At 43.1% G+C, this 13,159-nt stretch overlaps 1 protein-coding gene across 2 annotated transcripts in view; it reads right to left on the minus strand.

Annotated features, from left to right (window-relative positions):
• The window catches only part of trrap (transformation/transcription domain-associated protein), a 64,144-nt gene that overhangs the window by 36,498 nt on the left and 14,487 nt on the right, over positions 1-13,159 (minus strand). For both annotated transcript variants that reach the window (XM_058406144.1, XM_058406143.1), the window contains exons 22-42: positions 12,952-13,103; positions 11,499-11,698; positions 11,132-11,349; positions 10,825-11,022; positions 9,899-10,159; positions 9,409-9,570; positions 9,055-9,151; positions 8,633-8,754; positions 7,607-7,777; positions 7,403-7,471; positions 5,725-5,844; positions 5,515-5,634; positions 5,254-5,418; positions 4,970-5,151; positions 4,650-4,848; positions 1,783-1,911; positions 1,178-1,444; positions 813-1,019; positions 538-696; positions 300-428; positions 56-166 (exon numbers count right to left, since the gene is read on the minus strand). In XM_058406144.1, the coding sequence (XP_058262127.1) occupies positions 56-166; positions 300-428; positions 538-696; positions 813-1,019; positions 1,178-1,444; positions 1,783-1,911; positions 4,650-4,848; positions 4,970-5,151; positions 5,254-5,418; positions 5,515-5,634; positions 5,725-5,844; positions 7,403-7,471; positions 7,607-7,777; positions 8,633-8,754; positions 9,055-9,151; positions 9,409-9,570; positions 9,899-10,159; positions 10,825-11,022; positions 11,132-11,349; positions 11,499-11,698; positions 12,952-13,103 (3,438 nt within the window). The remainder of the gene's footprint in view (positions 1-55; positions 167-299; positions 429-537; positions 697-812; positions 1,020-1,177; positions 1,445-1,782; positions 1,912-4,649; positions 4,849-4,969; positions 5,152-5,253; positions 5,419-5,514; positions 5,635-5,724; positions 5,845-7,402; positions 7,472-7,606; positions 7,778-8,632; positions 8,755-9,054; positions 9,152-9,408; positions 9,571-9,898; positions 10,160-10,824; positions 11,023-11,131; positions 11,350-11,498; positions 11,699-12,951; positions 13,104-13,159) is intronic.

The following is a 13,159-nucleotide window of genomic DNA, read 5'->3' on the forward strand; positions in this document are numbered from 1 at the left end:
CACAATAATCCTTCTATTGGACACAAGAGAATAGAGGACAAGGAGGTTTATATACCTGGCAGGCGATGCGGATGAGGAAGTTGACTACGGTGTCTGTGTGCTGCTTCTCTACAGGTTTGGTGAGCAGTGCCTCAGTGCCAGGCATTGACTGACTGCGGCCAAAAACCTGATGAGAGAAATACGAGACTTTGTGTTCAAACATGACACTTTGAATTATTTAAGCAGATACAGACAGAGAAACCCAGACAGGCCTGCAGTTATGACATCTCAAACTGTTGCTGGGTTTAAGATTTCCTCACCGTGCCCACTGCACTGGTAGCTGTGCGGAACCTCTTCACATCCTGAGCCGAGTCCACAGATGCTCCCCGCTTCAACGCTCCAGCACTTGTGCCCTCACCACCAGCAGTTGCGTCTGCTTCCGACTCCGGCTGTCACCCAAAACATTCACAAACTGGGTTTATCTTTGAGGAATGGAATACTATGAAGGAAATTCAAACACTTTGATGGAAATTAATCTAAGAATTACATGCATCTGACCTGCTGATCTTTGAGCCGCTGAAGCTCCCATTTGATGACCACCTCAGCCAGGTCCACAGCCAGCTTCCTCTGCTCGATAGTGACACTGGGGGTGAAACCGAGTCTCTGCATAGCACTGATCATGTGCTGCACAAGGTGATGCCTGACAGGATAGTAAACCTGACCACAAACAAGCACAACGTCATCAAGGGTGACAGCAAGTGGACTGTGTGTTTCTGTTTGGGTACAAAAAAAGAGATTCATATTCATGGTGTACAATTTAAGCTGTATCATACCCTGAAATGCTGCACAATGAGGTGTAGTATATGGACCAGCTGTGGCACAGTGTGGCCCTCCTCTACGATGATCTTGCGGGTCCAGTGAGTGAGCATCTGATGCCCATCCTCCATGCGGGCTGGTACAGCTGGGGTCAGGATAGCCATGGCCTGCCGCACAATGGCACGAGCCTCCATAGTGTGAGCCTTCAGCAGACTGTGAAACACCTGAAACCGGAACATTCATGAGTATTCAGGCTCGGATAACCGTTACCAATAAATTCAAACTTCTTTCTAAAGGATCTGCAACCTTGTATTTATACAATAAACTGCATTCAATTTTGGAAGGACACTGGAGAATCTGATTTTTGACTTAATTTTCTAACCTGCAGGACAATCTTCTTGTGAATGGCAAATTTGGCGATGATGTGTGCCAGAAGCAGATGACCGCTGTATTTGCAGGCTGGGTCCACACAGGCTTTGGGTAGCAGACAAGGCCAGGCGAAGGTCATGAGGCGCCTCAGTTTGCTGTTCCTGCTCTTGTTGTTGTCGTGAATGTGGTGGGGTGCATGTTCCACCAGCAGTGTGGAGAACTGCAGCAGGTTGATCCTTAACGAGTCCAAGAGGTCAGATTGCTTCTCTGGGTCCAGCACCTGCACAACGGAAGGCTTACTTCATTTCATCCTTCTAAAAACACTATTACTGCGAGTAAATTCAGAGATTTGAAGTGGCTACAAAGGATCAGGCTATGAGAGTAACTGATAGGCCAGGCTCTCTGCCATGGTTAATACCAGACTGGGCAAGAGATAATCAATTTGAGTGTGAAACAAATGGAAGCCATTATCCCCTAGCATTTTGTCTTGGCTATAATCCGATTCGAAACAGCACAAACACTATGACCTTTAACAAGGTTGTGATATTTCTCTCAGACTAATATTATCCCCTGGTCAGAAGTGAATGACAGCTCGGCTGTGGAAGCCTGCAGCATTACCTTAGTGATGAAAACACTAGTGATGCTCTCAGGGTTGTCGCCCTCAGGGTTGGGTGGGCCCAGGAGCTGCTCTCCTTCCCCTTTCTCAAAGCTGTACAGAAAGGCTGGGTGTAGGATGTGCTGCAAAACCTGAAGAAAAAAAAAATGCAAATAAACAAAACATCAGCTATAATTAACAGATCATCAACACATTGGACTAACAATAATGCAGCAAACGCTAAGTCCAGGTTGCAGGAGTGACCAAGTTGTCAAGAGCGTGTTATAATTTATTGCTTCCTCAGAACTTCTGCTGCTGGGTGGCAGCTCTGATTTTGAGTCATGGGTGGCAGTTCATTCTCCAGCACTGTGATATTAATCACAGTGACATAAAAGCACATTACAATAACATCATTAGACTGTTTGCGTTCCCCTCTGGCTCTCCTGCTCAAATTCCAGGAAGGAGAATGATAAATGTAGAAAAAAACGTTGTAAGTGTTCAAAGCGGACATGAGATAAAAGGAAACAAAGTGAGGAAAACAGACAAAAAAAAAAAAACAAAGCAACAGGAAAAATTTTATATATATATATATATATATATATATATATATATATATATATATATACACGTACATACATACACATATATACACACACACACACACACACACACCTCAAACCTGAACTTCTGAAAAAAGAATCAAGTGCAAAAAATGTGTGTATATGTATATACATATACAAGAAAAATCCTTGCTTTGTTCCTTCTTTATTTTTAAGTGTTACACTTTTGCACAAAATATTTTACATTGTCAGTATTTATCATGATATGCAAGCTAAAAGATTGAGTGGCTGTGAGGAGGGAAATTTTTTTTTTATATATCTCATCCAAGACAGTTGCTTAGCTAAGGATATATTGTTGCTTGGTTTTCATTCTGCCATGTTCTTCAGTATGTTTGATAGCTGTTGTATATGATAAAGTTATTAACGTTCTAGAACTGGCAGTCTACAGTGTTTACAACAGTAGTGGATTACACAGTCAGTGCTTCCTCTGCATAGAAAGCAGTGATTTATGGGTATTCCAGGGAGAGGGGGGGTGCAAAATCCAACCTATTTTTGGAAAAGTCGAAGCCAGACACAAAAGGAATGAGAACCGCTGGAAAAATGCTATTTAATTGTTGTGTAAAAAAAAAAAAAAAAAAAAAAAAATCATTATGTAATTATCCCTACATACACCATGACCAATGGCAACAACTCTTACTGGTCATATATATGTGGAAACGAGCTGTAGACTTATCAGATGGACAACCTGTTCTGAAAAAAATAAGTAAAAATGTTTTTATGCTTATTTAAAATTAATAAACAAAAATGTGTAACTTCACTATTATCATTTCGTAGCTACAGTTAAAATCATCTTTATAAATTATTGATATCACTCAAAATAGAAATATCAGCAAAGGCACTTCAAAAAAAGCAATCAATTACTTTTATTAAACACAGTTCTCAAAACACAAATATCATGTCTGAATTCTTAAGCTGCTGTGCTCTCTCTCTCTCTCTCTCTCTCTCTCTCTCATTAAGCCTTTACAGAAAAGCATCAAGGCAGCACCACTTGAGCCAAGGCACATCCCATTACAAAAAGTGATCAATAATCATGTCTGCTCGTCCCCCAGGGTAATCAGACCAGTGGGCAAACCCGGCTTTGTCTGTCTCTGCAGGTGAGACAAAAAACTGGCTGTGTCTGCTGGCTGCGCGTTGTTGTTTAATAGTGGATGCTGCGTGTGGGTTTTTGTTGTGTTAGCGTGCGTGTAAAATAAATGATGGCACGTACGATGCTGGTATCAGGCAGGCTGCAGGGCTGCAGGTGTGCCTTCATTATCCCCCGCCCTAATGAGCCCCTACGCCGTTAGCATGACTGATGGAGCAGCACAGACTCCATTACACACTATCTATTATGGCAGCACACAGCCCCTAAACACAGACACCCCCCCACAGACATCAGAGAATAGAACAACAGAGAATAGCACTCAAAACAAGCATTGCGTTGAAACAGGTTGCTGTGTCTACTCAGAAAAAAAAAAACGTCTCTGTGTGCACTTTTAGTGGCAGTGATTCGGATACAGGCTGGCAGGAGGTGAAAAATGGTTACGCTTTACAGAGCTGTAGGAGGGCAGCGATGGCTAAACAACCAAAAATCATGGAAATTGACTGTGTTTGCAGGAGGAAAGTGACATTAATCAAGAGACATTGAACACTCTAAAGGCTCTAAATAAATAAATGCAGATATTTATATGGATAATTCTTAAAATGGTCACTAAGACACCATTTACTAACTTCCCATAAAACCATAACACCAGTGTTATGCAAACCTACTATAACTAGGTAAAGCTGTGTAACCTGCACAGAAATATTCAGCAGCCTTCCTCAAAGAGCTGCAGGTGTGTAAATGCAGTACCTCTACGAGCAAAGCCGAGATAAAAAAAAGTTTCCTCCCGGCTTTAGCCATGTGTATTCAGCAGGGCCTTTCAAATACAGGATTATACTCCCAGTGCTCAGGTGGCATGACAGGAGCATGTTCCAATCTCATGCCTCAGCCCTTTTTGTCTCTAATTAAGAATAGAGATTGTGTTTGTTATGCACAGGTACACGGATCCATGTCACAAAATCAGTCACACCCACCAAATACATCCAAGATAATAGAAAAGGGTCACAGCTAAGCACAGAGATTCCCTATGTATGCATGCAAAATACCTTGGAGAGCTTCTCGTCTGTTGATTTGACAAGGTTCAAGTCTCTTGGAAATTCAGCCCTGTATTATATTAAACTAACAATATTTAAGACTTTGAAACATTTCTCCCAATCACACCATCTTTACACATCAAAAGGTGTCTCACCTTGGCTTTGAGCTCGTCATTAAACTGCGGGTCGTTGAATTCGACGAAGCGGAAGAAGAGCGCTCGTTTGTGTGCTATGGTGTAGTTCTTCGGAATCTCTTCCTCCATATACTCTTTCAGGAAGGTCATGTTGCACAGGAAGCGGCCAGTGAAGGCTCGCAACAGCTGGAAGAGCAGTTCGATCTCAGAGTAGTTACGTCTGTAAAGCAACAACCCTCTCGGTCAACAACAAAATATGATTTCCATTAATATAATCATACAGGTTTTTTCCACATCCATGTGATGTGAAAAGTCCATGATTTAGAATGTCCTGGTCATACTTGCAATAGCTGAGCAGGCAGTAAGCCAGCAATTTAGGCTCCTTCCAGTTTGTGGCAGCCATGTTGTCTTTACGGTGGCGCTCCTGGAAAGCCTCGCTGACCCAGACACGCCTTAGCTGGCTCACCAAAGAGTGCTGGCCGGCTAGCCAACCTTCATCATTCTTCACTATAATGCTTATGATCTAAGACAGAAAAGAATTGGTTACAGTGCTGTCCTATAGTGAACAGTCACTCGTCAGATTAATGTGGAATGATGAGAATAATGACCCAAGACTTCTGTTCACCTTAATGGCCTGGAACTGCAGGTCTAGGCGAGCCGTACTGGTGGACGGTGAGCCGGGCCGCACCGTACCTGGAGTACCTGCAGGAACTAGCAGGGGGACGAAGCGACTCGGGTTTGAGGCCAACACATCTCGGAGGGGCTTGGCATCTTTGTGCTTTAAGAAACTCTGAAAAGAGGAGTTTATCACGTCAGCAAATCTTTCAACCACATGCAGTTACTGTAATGAATAAGTTTAGACGCAGAACACTCAAAAAAAGTTTACCATGAACATGCGGCTCCACTGCGGGTCATTCAGCGTGGCCTCCATCATGAACAGTTCCACTGTCTGGGAGGGGTGACGTGTCAGGAACTTGATGAGTGGCTCTCGGAAAGGACTGCCCGCCTAAACGGACACACACAGAAAAGTTTGTTGCCCAACTGTTGCCCATCATGGCAAAACATATATATATATCCATTAAAAAAAGCCCTGTACCTCAATCAGCATGGCTCGCTCAGTCTTCATCACTACCTCCAGCAGGGGTTTGACCAGAGTCTGAGGAGCAGCCGGGATCAGGTGAAAGAGGTTTATGATGGCTGAGCAGATCTTCATCTCCTATTTGGTATAAAAGGATAAAAACCATCACTCTGTTAGTACTTTGTACATAATTGTTATGACCCATGGTACAGACTAGAACAGAACAGCAAGAAACAGTAGGAAGAATTCCTCAGAAATAAAATGTAGGGTTTCGCATTTTTAATGTTGAATTTAGTAAAGACAGACTATGAAGCAGAAAAAAAAATCAGATGTTTCTAGATTAAGGTTCCTAGACACTTATGACCAGTACTTTGTTTTAGAGGACTACACAAGAGATGCTGTTTGCTGACCTAGGGTGGTCTGGGAGGATGGGTTATTTACCCCCAGGTGTTCCAGTGCTTGAGTTTCAAAAATGTTGGTACTTTAAAGCACCTGAAGCACCTTCACAGACCTTCAATTTTCATGTAAAATGTAAAACCAGAAAAAAAAAAAAATCCTATTTCCATACATATACATACACTCCTCATCACCAATCAGCTGTCTGAATACTGCACTCAACAATGACTATGTCTAGACTTGACGGGACGAACATAGGAAAAAGTGATACTCAGAAATCAAACACGACACCACAGACACAGAGGCACAGTTACAGGTACAGAGCACTCCATCAGCACAGAGAGAAAAATAAGCACAAGCACAGGCAGAACGCCTCCCAACACAGCACCATCTCACCTCCACACCCTCCATGGCAGGCTGCTCCAGAACAAGAGAATAACGAACACACAATCAGCAAAGCAGTGAGTGACAGGACAGCAGTGAAGAACATTAATGATGGAGGGGTGGCTGAGATGCGAGAAAGAAAGGAGATGCGAAGAAAAGATGTGAAGACCAAATGAGTGGAAGGGCTGATCATGAAGCACAGACTGACAGAAGGACAGAGTGTGGTCTAAAAAACTGTAGCTTTAGTTAAACTGTCTCATGACACATTTAAAAAGACAAGTTTGAAGAAATGTGCATAAAAAACATCACCCTGTTTCAATTCACAATTCATCATCCTGAGCCCCGCCCCCTGCCTGACACCGCCTCATCAGCATGGCCGCTCATGAGTTACAGGTACAGAGGACCAATTTGCATGTAATTGCGATACGTTTAGAGGAAGTGGGTGCAAAGAAAGAGTGCCACAAAGGATGTCAGTAATCTATGAGGTTCCATCCTCTCACCTTTTCTTTTCTCTACAAGGTTATCTGCCCACCAGATAACAAGGATCCAATGCTTGGAGTCTTGTTAGCAAGCCGAGCCATGGGAGTCTGGCGCCTAATTAATCATTGATTGTAATATGGCCACTCGCACCTCATATATGAGCAAGCTGTTCTTGGGCAGAACACTGTGGGGGGGAACACTCGACTCGGGCCTCTGCTACCACTCTCTTGAAACACAGCACTGCTAAAACAGTGTGACGATGCTGACTGCAGAGGCTTAATCTAAAGCAGAAAATCACTCGGAGACATATATCTGCATTCGGAAAAATTTGAAAGTCACAGTAAAGACCCAGAGAGTCAGCACCGACTTCCAAAAATAAGCTCACTCAGCCCTGCTGAACCCTAATGCAGGCAAAAGGAAACTGGCTCACACTTACACTGCCATCACTGCGCTGGCCTCCTTTATGAGTGAGCACCACCACCTCCATCCATTTCCTCAAGTGTTGCTGAGAGAAACAAAGCCCAAAGGTTACACAGCTATAATACAACCGCCGTGACATTTCAGAGTAAGTGATGGATAGAAGCATAAGTGACAGTGAGCTATGTTAAATAAAAGGTCTTCTTATGTGCTTGTAACTCACCATCATCTGGTCACAAAACTTGTCATTGAAGGAGTTGGGGAAGAGTCTTGTGACGGAGGTGAGTCTGTTTACCACATTTAGAGTCAGGCTGCGATAATCTCCCAGCATCATCAGCAGGGGCCGCATGTGAGTGTGGATCTGATCTACTTCAATGGTGGCTCCCTCCAAGAACTTAGAGAAAAGAAACTACACAATGAGAGACATTCTTTTACGGCTGCCTTTTTAACCTATGTGTTTAGGATTTTTAGGTCAATTGTGGACACTAATTAATGCACATAGTAAAAATCTTTCTGTTGTAAGTCAGGGCACGCCTTAGACACTGCATTTACAATTAGAGCATTTGGGGGGAAAAACGTGCTTTGACGACTCTATGAATGAATACATGGATAGTGTAGTGGTGTAGTTCAGCAGGTGACAGCTTTCACTAGCGTGCACTTTTAATAAAAATATTTACTACAATCCTGTTCATTCTAGTACAAACTATAAAGAAAAAATCTTTATTACTTGATTTGCAGGTTTCAGCCTGCAAAAGGGATCCGTGAACACTTCATTGAAAACCAGACATACAGAATTTGGAATATTATTATATTATAATGCGTTAGTTAAATCAGTCACATTAATATACCTAGTGTGGCGTTAAATTTATCATATGTTTTTGGCGCCAATATACATCATTACCCACACTGATGTGTGCGACATCTAAAAAGAGGAGAAATGTGACTTTATTCTTCAGCAGTATCATGCTGCACAAAAACAGCAGGCTGCCTTTCAGTCTCCTGTCAGCAGTGGGACAGAAAAACTCAAAGCCCAGTGTATCTCCATTAGCAAAGGAAAGGCCACTCTAATAAAGCCCAGGCCAGTCTTCCATAGCAAGATGATGCATCACAGCCACATTCATTTTCCTCACCGCCTGCCTCACTCCATCCTGTATTGATTGTTCCAGGCAGAACTCATTAGTGGCAGCACGGCAGGGAGAGATGCAGAGAAAGGGGAATAAAAGAAGACCGGTGTTGTAAGAGAGCTGACCTTTCTCATGCAGGCCTCGCCAGCCTCCTGCAGCTCACTGTTGGTGGAGTTCAGGGCCTTGAAGAGAGCTGCAATAATCTTTTCCCTAGACTGGGGCAGGTAGTTGCAGGCTGCCAAAGCATCTGAACAAGAACACACACAGAAAATATGTTTATGCAAAATGCGTATTAACGTTCACAGGAAATAATGTGACCTAACACACACTGAATGTGTAAAGCAGTTCTACAATTATAGTAAACAGGCAAAAACAACAAGAAAAATGTGATAAATTAAGTTCTAACAAACAATTGTGAAGGTCATTATAGTTCGTCTTATATATATACATAATTGAAATTTTGTCAGGCTGCCATACATAGCACAAGTACCACCTCTACACAGGTATGTTGTAAATTAGGAAGGTAAGAAGGAAGTAAAATACTTACTGAGGGCAGCAATGCGCAACGGCACCAGAGAAGGCAGACTCTTGTAGCAGGGCAGCTTCATAAGTGCGGCATCTTCAGCCTCACACAGATTCAACAACTGCACAAGACACAAATGACAAGGAATTAACAAGGAATAACCTAAAAAAAAAAAAAAAAGTGATGATCAAGAAAAAAAAAAAAAACCTGACTCTGGGGAAAAAAAAAGTGTCTTTGACTGAAATCGAATAAATAATAATTTAAGCCAGTTACTTTATATAGTGGATAAACATTGGGAAGAATTATTTTAGGGCGTGATTAGTTGCACTCAGTATGTGATTTCTGGCACTCCGCAATGTGTGAGTGCACGGAGATTACCTCAGTGTAGAAGACCTTGTGCTCGACAACGCTGAGATCCATGGTAAAGAGGCGAGGCTGCAGTGTGGTGCAGAATGTGTTCCCTTCCATCAGCCCTATCTGAGCGTTGGCAGGCTGGTGACGAAGAAGATGCTTCTTGGGAGGAACCATATCCTGAAGAACCTGATAGCAAACAAACATCGTTCTTAAAACTTTTCCTGATTACATGTGAAGGCGTACGATCATTGATGGGTTTTCTCTGTAACGACAACATTGCGAGAGGTTATATCTTTCAGCTGCATTTGTCACCGGATTCATTTATTGCTTTTGTTATCTCTGGGAAGCATCTGGAAGTTTTGTAATGCACAATATAAAGCTTTACTTTTTCACAACATGTTGTATTTCATATTCCAGCTCAATTTCAGATAGTTTCATGTGCATCCATCAGGTGTGGACAAAAAGAAGAAAATGTAATTATTTAGAGCCCTGATGGTACATCACTCAAACATACCTCTTTGTGAGGCTCCATGATGATAGTGACACTCTTGCCAGTAACCTGGGCCAGAACTTGCAATGAGTGCATGGCTTGTTTGCGCACAGTGGAGTTGGGTGAGGTGACCTCGCGCACCAGGTCGTGCGTCACCATGTGAAAGGACTTGTCCTGTGCACTGAGCAACTCCTCAGTCTTCTCCTCCTCCTTCAGTGGAGTGGCACAGCGCACCAGCAGCTGCTCCAGGGTGGTCTTCGCCATCGCCACTGCACCATTAGATACCTGCCGCAAACATTAGGAGGTGAGTGATTAGGATTCATTTTATGTACAAGGAGTTGGTACTGGTAGAGATTCAAGGAATCAAAACAGGATAAGTATTTTATTCCACACAATAACTTGCCAGCAACTACATTAAATACGCCATATTTTTTATTTATTCAAAGTTACAATTAATGTCGGAATAAACACAATAGTTTCTGTAAGCAAGTATGCTATAGCAGCTATAAACAATGAAAAGAAAATTTATGTTCTGACAAACCAGTCCCTGTGAACTATCTGCTTCTATAAAAACAATAACATTAGACTGAGCACATGAACATAAATCTGTGACTTGCTTTGCAGCCAGGACTACTGTCAGGAAATTTATCTGACCAATCAGAATTCAGCAGCACTATGCATCATGTCAGCAGAACACACATCCTAGGGGCACTGATTCTTAGTGGAAGAATTTATTCTGCATTTTTTTTTTATGATGATTGTAGTCTGTTTAGACTTGTGTTGCGATGGAAATGCCTAGGATCTGAGATTGGACATGGCTGTAAAAACTGTAGCAGCACATTCTGGGTGGAGCAACACTGGTGCCTCCCCTTCTACAGGGACAGGCACAATCCTCTAGTAAAATCTTCCTACACATAAACCTGGAGGTGCGACACTGTGACTGTTCCTACCTCGCCAGTGAGGTCCATCATGACAAACAGCAGGGCCTTGAGGAAGGTGAGTTGGTTCTGCAGCACCCAAATGAGTGGCAGTCTCTCCATGAGGAACTTGATAGACACCACTCCACCAAGCTTGGCATACCAAGCCTGCTCATAGCAACACGCACACAGACGCTCCACGATGTAGGAAAAGAGTGGCAGCTGGCACGCCTGGCAGAAGCAAACACTGCACTTTAACTCAAAATATGTCTTATCAAACATCAGCAGACATTTGACATGAACAGGGTTGAGATTGTGTGCTGCAAGAAGAAAGACTCACCCTCTCTTTGGATCCTAAGATGATGCTAGCGACATCAAAAATGACAGCCAGTGCAACTTCGCCGATCTTACACAGCTCTTTCTCCTCGTATGCCATGCAGATGGCGATGGCATCGATCAGTACCAGAGGATCCATTCCCTTAGAGCCATTCTCCTCACTGTGGAACATAGCAGTACTGGGCTGACTGCCTTGCTGGTAGCATGGCAGCAGGAACGGACCTGGGGAAGTTAAAAGAAAAAATAAAATAAAATCTGGATTCTGTAGATTGACCATTAATTCCAGCATTCAAATATAAGATACACAAGGTTTATTCATCAAAAAAAGAATTCATGGCTTTGCTGCATAAGGAATATAGTGTTGTACGTACCACACTGCTGAGCTACAGCCACCATGGTGTAATGGCGGATGAGACTGGCCACGAAAGGCAGAGCACTTGGACGCAGATCTTTAATGACCGCAGACATAAAGGCTCCGGTCAGGGCCTGTTCAAATGTCCTGCGTGCAGGCGTGTCCTGAGCCTTGTAGCGGTGGGAGATGATTACATTAGGGATCCATTTCTCTGTAAAGCTACAAGAAAAGGCCGGAATTAAAAACAGCTCACAAAAAGATTTCAACTTAATCTGCTGCACATCTGCAGCACACACGATCATAACTGAATATAATCTTACAAGCTACTTTCTGTAGCGGTTTACTTGAAATTCAGAATTCAGAATCTGTTATACACACACAGAACTAATAAACACATAGAAAGCTATTTTTATAAATCACATAGTTAAATAAATTCAGAGAGGAGAGGCCCGTCTCCGAGAGTAGAATTTTTGGGGGGGGGTACTGGCTAATATGTTGTGTGCGAGATGGTGGACTGAGTTTAGGTTTAAAAAGAAAACTGTAGAATTTTCATCATTTCAAGTCAGAAGTATCAAAAAATTTAAGTCAGGTAATAAAGGTTAATTAGTCAATGCCAAAAAGATGTTTATACATCAACAGCTCAGTCCTGTGGGAGCTTCTGCTTTGCATTTGACTGGCATTTGGTTGGATGTTTCATTATTTACCCCCACTGATAGGAACGCTATGATTGAGCGGCTGTTTTATCCATGCCTGAGCTTGTATTCTATAAGGCCAAATGCCAGAAGCAGCAGTGATGGATTGTGCCATTTCATTATCGCTATTTAAAAGACTTTGGCTCTGGCCTAGACATAGCTGAGGAGCTGGCTAGCGGAGGAGGGAGTGGCGGATCAATTCAAATTCATACCGCCGCCACTTGAATGGGACTCCATTATCCGGGCTGGCATTTGAGATATTAAGTGAGCATGCTGCATTCTGAAAAGGCACTTTTCACTGTGACCAGCGCAGTCTGCCACGCTCAAAGTGAGAAAGAGAGGATGTCATGAATCAAGACATCTGACAGCGGAGGCTGCTCTTCCCCCTTCATAACTGACACACTTCATTATCTCTGTGAGGGGCACAGGCAGCAGGCTTTTGGGGTAAACAGACAGAGAGGAAAGTCAATTAGCCGCAGCGCTGAGTTCAATGCCTGGGTAATGTGACCCAGCTACCCTCTACGCACAGCCGCTCGAACTGTCTGAGTAATTAGCCCCTTTTTAACAGGGCGCACGTGGCTCTGAGGAACCGCCGAGGTTAGGACGATACAGAAGCCAACTGTGCTCACGTTGCGCCCTGAGAACTGGCTGAAGAAACAAATGGAGGAGATAAGCAAAGCGGAAAGCCAGAGAACTCCTTGAAAACCTAAACTTTACATCCCTTTTGAGATGCCAACGGAAATGTATTTAAGGCTTGTGTGACAGATAAGTGGATCGTACTTAGGATGAGCGAGGAGCTGGTACAGGGCGTGTTTGTTGTCCTCCAGGCTGGTCATAGCCACCAGGAAGCATTTGATCACCTCCCATGCCTGTCGCCTGTAATATGGCTCTGTGTTGGCACTCTTCAGACAGTCCAGCGCTGTCTCTATAGCCTGGAAAACAATAGAGAAAAAAACACTTCAAACTTACCTGATGCCACCATATTGTA

Source organism: Hemibagrus wyckioides, linkage group LG13 (assembly GCF_019097595.1).
Source record: "Hemibagrus wyckioides isolate EC202008001 linkage group LG13, SWU_Hwy_1.0, whole genome shotgun sequence".
Taxonomy (NCBI): domain Eukaryota; kingdom Metazoa; phylum Chordata; class Actinopteri; order Siluriformes; family Bagridae; genus Hemibagrus; species Hemibagrus wyckioides.